This window comes from Salmo trutta, chromosome 5, assembly GCF_901001165.1.
Source record: "Salmo trutta chromosome 5, fSalTru1.1, whole genome shotgun sequence".
Lineage (NCBI taxonomy): Eukaryota > Metazoa > Chordata > Actinopteri > Salmoniformes > Salmonidae > Salmo > Salmo trutta.
In genome coordinates, this window is record NC_042961.1 from 11,238,321 (window position 1) to 11,254,094 (window position 15,774).

The 15,774-nt window shown below is 41.9% G+C and overlaps 1 protein-coding gene across 2 annotated transcripts in view; it reads right to left on the bottom strand.

Moving 5' to 3' along the window:
• Positions 1–14,376, bottom strand: part of LOC115193655 (GDNF family receptor alpha-1) — an 84,269-nt gene extending 69,893 nt beyond the window's left edge. Inside the window, exons 1-3 of one of the 2 annotated variants that reach the window (XM_029752517.1) lie at positions 13,857–14,376; positions 12,875–13,177; positions 12,147–12,230 (exon numbers count right to left, since the gene is read on the bottom strand). In XM_029752517.1, the coding sequence (XP_029608377.1) occupies positions 12,147–12,230; positions 12,875–13,177; positions 13,857–13,896 (427 nt within the window). In that variant the 5' untranslated portion in view covers positions 13,897–14,376. The remainder of the gene's footprint in view (positions 1–12,146; positions 12,231–12,874; positions 13,178–13,856) is intronic. The other variant, XM_029752518.1, reaches the window with a different exon arrangement.
• Between the last annotated feature and the right edge of the window lie 1,398 nt (positions 14,377–15,774).

Below are 15,774 nucleotides of genomic sequence, written 5' to 3' on the forward strand. Positions count from 1 at the left end.
TTAGACTGACACCTCACTGTTTGCTGTATAGGTAATTATGCAAATGTGAATGCATCTGGGCAGAAAAGCATTAGAGGTAGCTGGCACATGTGATGCCCCTGGTGAATCGAGTTGTCAGGAGCATCAATTAACTATGATGAATCACTCTCCCACTTTATATCCAATCAGAAAACTCTCAGGACTCCATTCTGGTCACCTTTAACTCAATTATTTTTTGGCCGCATAGAGCTAGACGCAGGGACAAGGCTGGAACCGGATGATGCTGTTGGCATTATTCTGCCATTAGGGTGCAGCTGTGAGAGTAATGTCTGGAACGGTATGCGCATTTAGCAGCTAAAGACCCCACGACCTGTGGCTAAATCCTCCGTGTGACTTGGAGGGACAGCTATAGACTTTTGGATGAAAGTCAGACGGACAGACAACAACAGACATCCTGGAAGCTATGTAAAGCTTTGGTATAAAAAACATATTTAAAACCTTCTTCGGGATCTAATCTTGAAACACCCTTGCCTTTCGTGAACTAACACTCGCACTTGACTTTTTCCGACTAGCACTGGCTTATTTCTATAACTGAGACATGGTTGTCTCACCTAGCTATCTTAAGATGAATTCACTAACTGTAAGTCGCACTGGATAAGAGCCTCTGCTAAATGAAAAATGAAAAAAAAAAAAAAAAAAAAAAAAATATATATATATATATATATATATATATAATCAATCTATATCAATCATCAGGGTTCCCCAACTGGTTTCATTTGGAAAGTTTTCTGAGCAAAATAATCTAAAATAAGCTTTTTTTTAAATGTTTTTTCTTTTCATTGTTGGACATAAAAGACTGTAAAAACACATGGAAATCAGCTCCAAGTGATTTTAATATAAGAAATCTGTTCCCAAGTATTCCCACACATAATAGAGAGACACGTAATCATGAACAAATGTAAGCAAGGTTTGAATTGATTATGTTGTAGTCAAACATTATAATCTGGAGGCGGAAGAAATGCACACCTGTTTAGGCGAGGTGCTGGCTAGCGGAGTAGAACACTTGAAAAAGAAAAGGAGAATCAATAGCCAGCCACTCTAGGAGCTCAGATGCAACAATTTAATAACCTGATAACCAACGTTTCGACAGTCAAACATATCTGTTTGGGCTTCTTGCGGTCAATTTGCAGTCTACAAATTATTAGTCATTTTGTTTCCGCCTGCCGACCATCCGCTCATCAAAAAATTGACCCGCGGCTGAATCAAGTGGATGATCCTTGTTCTACATTTTCTAATATGGCCGATAAGAATGGAGGAGTCAAGACAACACAGTGGCGGCAGGTAGCCTAGTGGTTAGAGTGTTGAACTAGCAATCGAAAGGTTGCAAGATTGAATCCCCGAGTTGACAAGGTAAAAATCTGTCATTCTGCCCCTGGACAAGGCAGTTAACCCACTGTTCCTAGGCTGTCATTGAAAATAAGAATTTGTTCTTAACTGACTTGCCTAGTTAAAAAAAATAAAAAATAAACTTCTTCAGAACGATGTGCATTGTGCACCCTGCAACAGAGGGATTATATTTTTATCCAGTCCAACGGAAGAGCTAGGGCGAAAAGACAAATCAATAGTTTCTTGTACGCACAGCCTCAAGTTTCTATTTTAACATGGCTGGCTATTGATTCGCTTTCAGATGTGATGTCTCCCTTCGACAGCAAACACTCTAGGAGGATTTGGAAGTCTTTAGTGAAACAGAATAACCTTGTAAAGTTGGAAGGAGGGAGTAAGGGAACGTTAACATAGAACCGCTATCTCAGTCAATGCTCACTAAGGAGGCTGAGGCCACAACTCTGACAGATAGAGCACCGCTGTACCCAGACTTCAGAGGCCTGTGATTGACACATCTTGACACAAACAACCAGACAGCGGCAAAGGGAGCTGCTTTATCAAAGTAGCCATTTTAATGACATTTGTTTGTCAGCTGGCACAGGGAAAATCGATATGGAAACGCTGCAGATGGTTTTCAAACACGTCTCCTTTTCAATTCTCTTTATCTCACACAAACATTTTAAGTTGGGGAAAGTACAGAGAGTCAAACACCAAAGCAATACCATTGAGAAGGGTTTTCGTTGGTTGTTGGAAACCAGGGTTGAAACTGTCAAAATACTTCTACCAACGCACTATTAAATGCAGAGCTACTCCCAGGTCCAACCATACCATCAAGAGCAGAGCTACTCCCAGGTCCAACCATACCATCAAGAGCAGAGCTACTCCCGGGTCCAACCATACTATCAAGAGCAGAGCTACTCCCGGGTCCAACCATACCATCAAGAGCAGAGCTACTCCCGGGTCCAACCATACCATCAAGAGCAGAGCTACTCCCAGGTCCAACCATACCATCAAGAGCAGAGCTACTCCCGGGTCCAACCATACTATCAAGAGCAGAGCTACTCCCGGGTCCAACCATACCATCAAGAGCAGAGCTACTCCCGGGTCCAACCATACCATCAAGAGCAGAGCTACTCCCAGGTCCAACCATACCATCAAGAGCAGAGCTACTCCCAGGTCCAACCATACCATCAAGAGCAGAGCTACTCCCAGGTCCAACCATACTATCAAGAGCAGAGCTACTCCCAGGTCCAACCATACTATCAAGAGCAGAGCTACTCCCGGGTCCAACCACACCATTAAGAGCAGAGCTACTCCCGGGTCCAACCACACCATCAAGAGCAGAGGTACTCCCGGGTCCAACCACACCATCAAGAGCAGAGGTACTCCCGGGTCCAACCACACCATTAAGAGCAGAGGTACTCCCGGGTCCAACCACACCATTAAAAAAAAAATATATATATATATATATATATATAATCATTTAACAACAAATTCTTATTTACAATGATGGCCTACACCGGCCAAACCCAGACAGCGCTGGGCCAATTGTGCACCGCCCTATGGGACTCCCAATCACAGCCGGTTGTGATACAGCCTGGATTCAAACCAGTGTGTCTGTAGTGACACCTCAAGCACTGAGATGCAGTGCCTTAGACCGCTGCGCCACTCGGGAGCCCCATTAAGAGCAGAGGTATTCCCGGGTCCAACCAACATATGCTATTCTCTTTCCCATTCCTCCCACTGGGCACAGACGTCAATTAAACGTCTATTCCAAGTTGGTTCTAATTAATTTATTGAAATGATTTGGAAACAAAGTTGATTTAACCAGTGTGTGCCCAGTGGGCTCTCCCTCCTCTCACTCTATAAGAACCCCTAGCAGCAGTCTGCTCTCATACACCCGCTGGGATATGAGTTCATTATTAGAGTGGCATTCCAACAGTGGTGAGCTGTGTTGACAGGCTCTCAGCATCGTGTCAGTACAGGGATTTAAGGTGTTGTGTGGTCTGTCTGCAAGGTTGGGACTAATACTGATGTTTTCACACATACACAGCTCAAGGTCGAGGACTTCAGAGAGAGAGAGAGAGAGCATAGGATTGGCTCCAGTTTGACAGAATGAGACAAAATATTGCTTCTGAGCAGCGAATGACACTTGTAGTATTTTCCTTAGCACAGTTTCTAACGATTTATGCTGAAGGAAAAGAAAACATGGAAAGAGGGAAAGTAGGAGAAGAAGGACAAGGAAATTAGGAGACAATGTCAGAATCGGCTTTTATCCCAAATACAGCCACCTTAAATTAAAATAATTGAAATGCCAAGTTGTGTGTTTATGTGCTGAGCTCATAATCATCATCCTGATACAACATCAGCTCAGACCACAAAACTTAACAGGGAAAGGTCATCTACAGGTCTCAGAAAATAATGGAGTGATATAGAAACTCATCTTCATTCATAATAGTACTTCACAGATTTGTTGATGTCCTTATCCTTTTTTCACCGCTACCTCATCATTTAGGCAATTTCAGTCCAGCCAGCCTCGCCTGCACAGCAGACTCACTATTCCATTTTGTGCCACATTTTTCCCCCGGTTTCATTTTTCTCATTGGCGCACTGAACATTAAATGACAATAGTCTGACATTTAAAGAGGCTTTATCTACAAACAGAGTGATTGTACCATAGCTATATCTCCATGGCGATAAGCCAGACCATTTAATAACATATTTTAGTTTTCTTCAGTTTAAAGCTACAGTACACTTCCACGAGTCAACCTCCAATGAGTTTACACTTTCACAAGTCAAACTCCAATGTTATGCCACGCATACAGCAAACAAACCTTTAGTTATTCTAGTTCTCAAGATCGAGGAAAAGAAAAGTATGCACATTGGTCAGTATGAAAGGCTCCAGACCAGTGTGTGTTCCTGAATACGTTCATATGTAACTCTGCTGTGTATTCATCCATTAACTCCACTGCTTGCCTCTTGGGCAGGGGCAAATGGCCTGGGAATAATGGAAGTCCACTTGAATCTGTGAGAAATTGGTTCTTACTGCCTTCTCTATGGATCAGTGCGTCACAAAATGGCAAACTGGTGGGCGGAAAAGGAACCATTTCATTGAATGCTCTTCCTCTATTCCTTGTTTGCGTTTTCGCTCATGCATACACACATACACCCATACACACATGCAAACATGCCAACATACACAAAATAGTGTACAAAACAAGTTCAATGGTCTGGTACTTCATCCATGAGCATTCCACCTCTCTGTGTGAGTAAACCATTTCCCTTGATTGAAATGACCTACATTGTCTGTCGTATGACAGCAGTTGTAGCTTTCGTGACCCTTTACCCAGGAACCACTCCAAACTAAGTATGTTTCACCAATACCCTAACCTGGCGCACATACAACAGCATGGCACTTCTTGCTAATAAGAAGCAATGAGCTCTGCAGACACCGGAAGCCCAGAAGCATTTAATGATCCATTTAATCGAGTAGAAACACAGACATCAATACAGGTAGTTCTCCCTGAGAGAGACTTAGGGTTTCTGTAAGGAAATGGAGGGGAAAGAAACAAGCTGCACCACTTGTATTAGAAGAAGAAGAAGAAGACGAAGAAGAAGAAAAAGAAACACATAATTCAGCTACAGACTCAAAGCATGATGTGGTCACTGATGTGATAAATGAGTGTTGCATCAAAAAAGGCCCAATTCGCTATCTGCTGATTTTATTCATTTGTGTTTCGAGATGTTATTAAAGTATTTTTTGTCAATGTGACTGAAATGGAAAATGGAAATCAAATCAAAAATGTGTTTGTGTTCTGTTCTTCAGATGAAGTTTCTCATGTGGCAACTTCCACCACATTAACCTCTTGAATGTAAAGTCCCCATATTTGGGGACCCTATTAGATGTTTTTTATTCAATTCCATCTGATATGAGAATGGTAGCCCCTATCTGCAAAAGCAGGGTGTCTGCGGAAATCTGAGTATCTTGGCTATTGATCTGTGCCTTAAAATATATAAGGCCAGGCCGAGCCGATGACCTAATTTCAAGATGGCTGCTAGCTACATTATGGTTAGTGTTGTGAAGCATAAATGAAATAAACACGGAATACATTGATACACACAGAAAGATGGGACGCCACAGATCATGAGAATGTCTTTTTTGTCTGCCTGTGACCTACCGTCATTGATCACCAGCCCAGAGAGTAGGAGCAAATCTAGCCTATTGCCAATGCTATCTGATGATGTATGACTTAATGGCAACATTGAATGTCTACCGAGTGACTATATCGTTGCGCATTAAAAATATGATGTTGCCTGCTTACGCAGGGTATTGGCTACTATGGCACCTTGACAGTCTTGTAGCCAATGAGATAAGCTTTCCAGGGATATGTAGTTGACCTGGGTGGGACAAAGCAAGACCTAGAACGTTTTATGCGTAATGCGAACTATTGCTAACTGGCTCAGAGACGAGACGCACCAAGCATGCTACATTACATTGTAAACAGATTTAATTGCTTTTATTTCATAGCTTCAGCATAAAATATGGCTTCTCATGGGGAAAAAAGGTCAAAACTAACAATATCGAACAGGAAGCTTAAAAGAAGACAGTTATGAACAAGTATACCGACATAGAAGCTTTGAATAAAATACTGGTCAGACTCGGATCAGGGGAGCGATTTGGACAACGAGGATTTTGATTTAGTTTACATAGGCCTATGTAACAAGTAATTTTAATGTTATATCATTCCAAAGTAGTTATTGTCTATCTTTCATATTAGTTCACTGTTTGCTGTTCTAAGTTTCATCCTTGTAGCTTTGGAGAGGCCACTAAACTCTCATGGCCATTGTTAATTTGTGGTTCTGTTTGCATTGTGTGTGTGCTTGACACCTTCTATGTGAGTCACTGTACAGATAAAGTTTAGGCTTGGTGTTTTTACTTTACATTAATGTTGTTTTGTAAATTTAGTCAATTGTAATTCTGTGTGTCTCAACAATATATCCCTTTATTTTATTCACTACAGAGTGGAGGATGCAGAGGTTTTGGATAATGACGTTTGGGGGCCACCCCTCCCCAGCAAGCGCCCCCGCCGGTCAAGGTCTTCACCCCCCACTGCTATGTCAATCACCCCATCTGATGGTTCGATATCCACTTTTCATAGACCTCTTGAAAAATAAAATTGGGGCTTGTGGCATCATTCCTCCTAACAGAATTGGTTTCCCCAAGATCAAGTTAAACGACAGGGTAAAGACAGCGGAGAGGGGGACCATACATTTGATCAGGACTAACAAGCTGCTTTTTGTAAAATGGAAGGACACTAGGGAAGTAACCATGCTCACCACACAGCATAAGGCATTTAATAACGACCATGTCTCAAGGAGGGTGAAAAAGGAAGAATGTCCCAGTTTCTGTGAAGGACTACAATGCCAGCATGGGGGTGTCGACCTATCCGATGCTCAGATAGGCTACTACCAGGTCCTCCACAAGACCAGGAAGTGGTATAAGACTTTTTTTTACCACTTTGTGGACATTGCTACAGTAAATACTTTCATTCTCCACAAGCAGATGGCCAAAGCAAAAGGTCAAACCCCTCTCTCCCAGTTGGCCTTCCTAGAGCAGCTGGTGTTGGAAATGGCTGAATTGGGGGCCCAAAGCAACCTCACAACCCTCACAAGACACCCCCACTCAAGGTGAGCGCCACTATCCAACACACATTCCAAAAGACAAAAGGAAGAACTGCAAGCATTGCACAAAACACGGGGGGAAAAGGGGGAAATGCCAGATCTTCTGTCCAAAATGCCAGTTCGCTTTTTGTTTCCTGGCAGAGAGGGACTGCTTCAAAGACTATCACGATATGCGCAAGCTACGATGAAAGTGAAATCTAATAATCTACACCTGGGATGTAAAACGAACACATGCCATTTGTAAATAGTTCAGCTTTTTTTTTATTTTTGCACCTTTTTTTAGTGAATGACACATGTGTAACCAAGTTGGTGTTTGATAAGACATTTTTATATATTTTTTTTGTAAAAAGTCAATTTGTATGTGGGATCAATACAGTGGATATGCCTAAGCTAAACGTTCAGGTACTTTGGAGAGGTTGAAAAAATGTTTGAGTGAGGTTGAAATGGTAGAAATTGTGTTTTTATATTGAACAAATAGCATTTAGGGGTTGCAAATATGTAAAGTACTGGAATGATCTAATTTACAGACATAAGCCATATTGGAGAGGTTCAGGGACACTTGGAAACGTCCCGTGACCACACCTGACACCACTTACTAAAACATCTGCTCATTTCTAGTTGTTAGGTCTATCAATCCCATTTTTTTCTGATATTGTTCAAATATTGTAGAAGCCATCTGATTTGTTTCCAGCTCTGGGCATCAATCATTCACTTATAGCTTGTCAATGACAGATGACTTTTAACATAAAAAAACAAAAAAAAGGTTATTTTGTGTGTGCTTGTGTATCCTGAACTATGTAACTTCTATCTATCTTCTGATCATTTCCTCATAATCTCCCAGATGTCTTCTTTCCAAATATACAGAGTCATGTAATTACACATGAATAACAGTTACTTTAGGGTATGTCTATTTAGGTTGAAATCTACATTTTGCTATTACATTTATGAGGTTTTAAGACTGACTTACTAGGAACAGACGTAATTTCAATGTTTAGTTTTGATTTACATTTGGTTGAGTTGTCAATTTATGTGAATTCAACATTATATAAAAAAGATATCACCATGTCATTGGATTAAGTTTAAAAGTTGGGTGAAAAAAAAAATTCCCTTACGTTGATAACTTTTGGCAAATCCAATCAGTTTTCCACATTAATTCAGTCATCACATTGACTTTTTTGCTTGAAATGACGTGAAAACAACGTTGGTTCAACCAGTTTTTGCCCAGTGGGAAGTGACACACCCTGACTCAACATAAGGCTAAAAGCATTCTATGTGCCTGGAGAAGATATTTGAAAATAATGTCATTAACTTAGAACTGGATGTACGCTGAGTGTATAAAACATGAGGAACACCTTCCTAATATTACGTTTTGCCCTCAGAACAGCCTCAATTCGTCTGGGCATGGACTCTACTAGGTGGCGAAAGCGTTCCACAGGGATGCTGGCCATTGTTGACTCCAATGCTCCCACAGTTGTGTCAAATTGGCTGGATGTCCTTTAGGTGGTGGACCATTCTTGATACACATGGGAAACTGTTGAGTGTGAAAAACCCAGTAGCGTTGCAGTTCTTGACACACTCAAACCGGTGCACCTGGCACCTACTAAAATACTCCGTTCAAAAGCTCTTAAATCTTTTGCCTTGCCCATTCACCCTCTGAATAGCACATGTACACAACCTGTCTCCTCCCCTTCATATACACTGATTGAAGTGGATTTAACAAGTGAAATCAATATGGGATCATAGCTTTTACCTGGATTCACCTGGTCAGTCTATGTCATGTTTTGTACACTCATTGTGTGTGTGTGTGTGTGTGTGTGTGTGTGTGTGTGTGTGTGTGTGTGTGTGTGTGTGTGTGTGTGTGTGTGTGTGTGTGTGTGTGTACTTGTGTGCAGTACGAGTCTTTGGCCCTGTCCCAGACATTATGGAATAGAGCCTTATTCCTGAGCTATTGACTGCCCTGGATGGCTCCTGCCTGCTTACCTGTGGAGCTCTTCCATTAAAATTTGTTGTTAGGGTATGTGTGGCTGTCAGTATGCACATGCCCGCGCTGTGCGCAAGCATGTGTGTGTATGTATGCGCAAGTGTGTGTGTGTCCATGCAATCACGCTCTGGGCTTTCCACATCCTCCTCACACATTTGAGCTGCTGTTCTAATACTACTCTATTCTATTCTCATGTGACTTAATAAAGGACAGCCAGCGTGCTTTAAGGCAGCTGTGTACCCTACAGTATAAGCTTCACTGATATTGTTCCAGCTTTATGTCTGGTTCAGTCCATCAGAGGCCTACAGTACCCAGAGTGGAGGTGGGAATGGGGACAGTGGGGCCTGGGGGTCAGTGTGTAGGAAAGATCAGGAATAAACCTCACTATAATCAGGAGGGTTCTGAGGAGAATGACCAGAGTGTCACTGGAGATTATGAGGCTCAGGGCCAAAGCAGGGACCTATTACAGATTAATTACATCTCACAATGCCTCCCTTTGTTCCCCACTATGAATCAGTCAGCTGATCTATGGGTCCTCTCAGCCTTACGGAGACAGCCATTTTATAGGGCTGCCTGGAAGTAGGGCCTGTGGGAGGCACTGTGTTGACCTAAACCTCCCTGACACCCGTCCTGTCACCCCTCTCACCCATAGGGTGTCCCTCTCACCCTGCCTGGCCCATAAATCCCCCATGATAAGCAAGTACGGATGATCTGTTGGACACGTAGCTAAGAGAGAAATGTGCAACCGTCAATCAACATAAAGAGCTTTTCAAAGTGGAATAAGGAGCACCTTCAGATGCTGAGCGCTTTCCTATAAATCTTTCTGTTCTGGTAGCTCAGAGGGGAAAATGATCTGGGGCTGTTATTTGCCTTGATATGAACTATGCTCCTAAGAAGCTAGAAATGTAGCTTTGATGTTTGGCTGTATTCTGACAGGCATCTATAATGACTAATGTGTAATTTCCACTTTTCTGAAATGAGTGTATTTGTCCTAGAAACGTTATTTGGGTCTTTGCCCAAGGACACATCATGTTGCTGCAGTTTATGTCTCTCTATCGCCATTGATGACTTTACAAAATTGCCCCGTGATTTTGTCTGTTCAGCGATCAATACACAAAAAAGAATTAACTAAAGGAACAACCATAATTGTCTATGCTTACAGGTTATATACACTACATGGCCAATAGTGGATTTGGCTATTTTAGGCACACCCGTTGCTGACAGGTGTATAAAATCGAGCACACAGTCATGCAATCTCCGTAGACAAACATTGGCAGTAGAACAGCCTGTACTGAAGAGCTCAATGACTTTCAATGTGGCACTGTCATAGGATGGCACCTTTGCAACAAGTCAGTTAGTCAAATTTCTGCCCTGCTTGAGCTGCCTTGGTCAACCGTAAGTGATGTTATTGTGAAGTGGAAACATCTAGGAGCAACAAGCTCACAGAACCGGACCACCGAGTTCACTACCGAGTTCCAAACTGCCTCTGGAAGTAACGTCAGCACAAGAACTGTGCATCGGGAGCTTACTGAAATGGGTTTCCATGGCCGAGCAGCCCACACAAGCCTAAGTTCACCATGCGCAATGCCAAGCTTTGGCTGGAATGGTGTAAATCTTGCCGCCATTGGACTCTGGAGCAGTGGAAACACGTTCTCTGGAGTGATGAATCACACTACACCATCTGGCAGTCTGACGGACGACTCTGGGTTTGACGGATGCCAGGAGAACGCTACCTGCCTGAATGCAAAGTGCAAATTGTACAGTTTCGTGGAGGAGGAATAATGGTCTGGGGCTGTTTTCATGGTTCGGACTAGGCCCCTTAGTTCCAGTGAAGGGAAATCTTAACGCTACAGTATACAATGACATTCTAGACGACTCTGCTTCCAACTTTGTGGCAACAGTTGGGGAAGGCCCTTTCCTGTTCCAGCATGACAATGCCCCCGTGCACAAAGCGAGGTCCATACAGAAATGGTTTGTCAAAATCGATGTGAAAGAACTTGACTGGCCTGCACAGAGCCCGGACCTCAACCTCATCGAAAACCTTTTGGATGAATTGGAACGCAGACTGCGAGCCAGGCATAATCGCCCAACATCAGTGCCGACCTCACTAATGCTCTTGTTACTGAATGGAAGCAAGTCCCCGCAGCAATGTTCCAAGTAACATCTAGCGGAAAGCCTTTCCAGAAGAGTGGAGGCTGTTATAGAAGTAAAGGGGAGACCAACTCCATATTAATATCCATGATTTTGGAATCACAAGCATGTGTCCACATACCTTTGGCGATATAGTGTAATTGAGAAATGTAGGCCTACTATATTATTTACAAAAGTATGTCCACAAGTGACATAATAACAGGAGATTCATTTTGCAGGCGAGAACAATACTTTTGCTCAGTGTTACAGTCTTGGCCATTTAAATTAGGACAGGAAATGAATGAAAAGATTAGCTCCCCTTCATATACACAATCCGATTGCAAATCTAAATAGAGCCAAATCTCTGTGTTACATTTCTATGTGCTTATTAAACTCATCTTAAGCTCTCTTATTCTCCATCACCAGCCACACAACACCGGATCTCACCGGATCTCACAACAAAGACCAAGGTAAAGTCAAAGGCCGCTATAGCTTCCATGGATAGCACCTGTACGATCGTGAACAAGGGAAAATATTGCCATCTAGAGGCGGCTCATAATTGAACATAAACTCACTCCACCAATGCGTGTAACGGTGTCCTATGTGATACGCCCCCCCCCCGCATTCATGATCGATTTGATATGACCATCACAATTCAATGTACAATTTAAACACAGCTCAATAAACTATGCTGCAACCTGACGCATTTTTACATTTTTACAACTCCACACCACCACACTCCGTTATTGAGCTCTCAGTGAACACTCAGAACTATAGCTCCCGGTGCAAATTCACTAACAATGGGCATGCATTTCATTGGGGCGAAAGAGGGAAAGTGTGAGGACTGTAAAAAAAATTGAAACACAATTTCACTAAGAACATGCACAGCCAGTATTTCAAATGTATACTTTCACAAAGAAGCCAAGTGTCCGTTCGTGAACTTTTAAATAAGTTGCACCATAGTAAACTCTTAATAAATCCATGCCCTTACCTGAAATAATGGGGGCCAGTCGGAATATGTCAGACAGCCGACTATTCATGGTCTCATAAGGAGAGTCCTCAAGGAAATCGTTCCCTGAAAGGAATATTGAAATACAATGTGATATTTAACATACTCTTGCAGTGTTAATAGGCATGTAAATCTTGCAGACAACCAGCTAGACAGACACATACATAAAGATATATAGATTTAATTTAAAGAGCATGCACATGGGTTATTGTTTTCACTAAATGTTTGTAAGCTACCATGGCTTGTCATTTCTTCACATGCACATCATACACATGAGATGGGTATCTAGGTCAGTCAATTTCCATGACGCCCTACTACTCGTTAGGCTACGGTTGATTAGGCATATTGGCCAGCAACTGATAACCCCTACTGCCCCACTGGCCACTGGCATTAGGCAGTACAATTTTTGTGTACGATCTACTGCAAGATGACGAGTGCCAAAGTGCTCGATTCATTCTAAGTGATTGTTTTAAGGACATTACCCCACTCCTTTCCCATTACGCACGGGCAGGAAAGTTACGCACCCAATAATATGGCGTTTTCTCCGTGAAACGGTATTGCTTTAGCAGTTAACATGGTCCGTTAATACATTACTCATACAGCAGGTCTGGGAAATGTTTTTTTTTTAACCATTGATTAACATCAGATTGACTTCTGACAATGTGTGATTGCTGTGTTGTAGCCAACTGCAATGATACCAAAGTGCATACCCTGCAAAGTCTGGTAGATTCCCCAATAGATGCGAAGGCAGTTCTTCTCTTTCTTCATACCCCTTTTACATCTGCAGTTATACAGGGGGCTCTGCTTGAGCGCATCCATGGCGCTCCGACATTCGTCCTGCGCCTCCAGTCCGGCTACCATGCTAAAGTTTCTCTCCTTCCCCCCAGCAACGCACTGTCTCATTGTCCGATACTTGGTGCTGCATCCTTGCTCCTTCATACACTGCTCACTCGCCTTGACACAGTCGAGGCGGTTGGGACCAGAAAGGACATTCTCCTGGGCATACAATACATCTGTTTGGGGAGAATAAACAATGATAATAATAATAATGTTTCTGTCGTTTAAATGTTAAATATTGTAGGCTATACGGGATTTAGTCACAATAAATATTCAGAGATTAATCCAAGTGAAAGCTGCTTTAGAGATTAACATACTGTATTAACGCTGTACTGAGCGTATTTTAGTGCGTAACTCCGTGACAATAACAACAACACACACATCTCATATAGGTTACTCGTCACTGACATAGTGATCAATGCATCGCATACCCTATACATTGGTGAAATATTAAAAAAATCAGCTGAGGACAAGTAAAGTTATTGAATATGAAACGGGTAAAACATGTTATGCTTTTGCTTTCGCAATGTAGGCTATAGTAGTGTATATAGGCTATACATGAGAGACGGATAATGAATTGCCACTGTATTTAGTTGTGTCTATTACAGAATTAGAACTCAGTTCACTTCGATTAGGCTACATGAGCTCGTAATTGATTTTTCAGTAGTCAGTGGGCATGGCCCGCATTATGGTGGCCCATCTCTCTCTACAACGATCACTATAGGTTTCCTATGTACTCATCTCAGCTGCCCTCTGATTGCTTATTATTGTCCATTTAAAAATGTATATACTAGGCATGTATAGCATATATTAATCATAGTCATAAGTAATAGGCCTTGAGAAACTAAAACTTACCTAAAAGAGGCAGCACGACATAAAGTGTGATGAAAATCATTGCGTTTTGTATCCGTGTGATGCCTTGTTACAATGGAATTTATAGAACATATAGAAAAAAACTTTGTGATTTTATTCCCAAGGTATTTCCACTCTATTCAAATCCATTGAAAATATCGGGTGGATGAGGTCCGACAGAGGCTACAGAACACATCCAGCTGACTTCATGCGTAAAACATTCCGACCCAAAAGTACTCCAATTTTTGCGACAGACAACCGATACCATCAACCACAGAATGGTTTCCTTTCCGTTTAAAAACCAAATAAAAGACTTGGATAACAGATCACAAGGAGACAAAACGAACCGGTGAGTGCTCTCGGAACTCCAGCTCGTAGGATGTCCGCGTGTGTCTTAGCGCGCGAGGATGCTGTAGCCCACTGCTCAATAGTGCAGTAACCCCAATCCGGCAGCAGCGGCAAGGCAGTGGAACTTCTGCGTTTCAACGTGGATTTCGGTGATGACAAGTAGATCAATTCAAACTTTCAGACACATTTTATTTCTGGAATACAGTGTCGATGTGAGGCTAAATAAATACGCAATATCTTATTTGTGAAAACATAGGGTATGACACTATTTCCAAACGTTTTGATTGTTGATTCTGCATAAAATTTTTATCAAAATATTATAGTGTCTTTATTCATTCCATAGGTCAAGGCTACACCATTATAATTTACAATATTCTATTATTCATGGGGTCACAGAGAGTTCATGTGTAGGCTACAACATGTAGAGGTTAAAAACGTGTTATGTGACTATCCCCAATACCTTAGACAAAACCAAAGCTGCTATGGCCGTTCAAAACCGCACACTCACATTTTAGCGAGAGACAACCCATGCGCACAGATAATATGCTATAGCCTACAAGTACACTATCGATCTGTATCCCACCAATTCGACGGAAACCTGTCACTATTCCCTTTTTCACATTGAAAAATCTATTCAGATCGTCGCGTATTAATGCTGACTTAGTGTTTGTTATGCTCAGGATGCGCTCTCGCCACCTATTTGGAGCGTGGAATGAAAAAGGTGACGGAGCCTAAATTGTCTATCTGATGTGTGCTGCTGACTGCAGTGCAAACCATACAGTACCATACAGAACCATACAGTACCATACAGTACCATGCAGTACCAGAGCTGAGTGTAGAGCCATCAGTGCGCTCCTTCTATCCACTCTTGACATCGACTATAAAACGTGAACATGGGTGAATATCGCCATCTGTTGGTTTAAAAAAGCCGAAACATGCATCTGATTATAGGCTAAATAATGCAATCACTATAGCCTAGACGTGGCTAATGTAATATGAAACTATCTGAATTAATTTGGAGGCTATACAAATCATAAAAATGTAGTGGTTTATGATAATGAACATTTTAACATATTTCATTAGGCCTATTAGGTTCATTTTACATACTTTTCTATATTAGGACTACACTTTTAACTTTGACCATAGAATAACACAGATACTATTAAGTGAGATATAATATATACCCTATTGATTAGTTTTCAGTCCTTCACTAGGCTAAATACAGAAGCAATGTTAAATGAATTTTCTATGGTTAGACCCAATTGACTGAAACAATCAACAATGAATGAATGTTCCCCTCCACTCCACCATATCAACTGGACTGAATCCTTTAATACACAAATGGGAAGCTGAGAGAGCAGGGCTTTTTACATTTTTACAGATAGTGTGAAAGAGAAGACTTAGGTTGTGTTCCCCTGCTCAGACGTTGCTGACGCATGCCAGATCTTACAACACCTGGATAGGTATTTTACGTGATACCACATATTATAGCAATCTGGTGCCCAGCTGCACAGTCAATGACGTGGCATGCAACCATTGGTTGATGCATGTGTAACCGATGTGAAATGGCTAG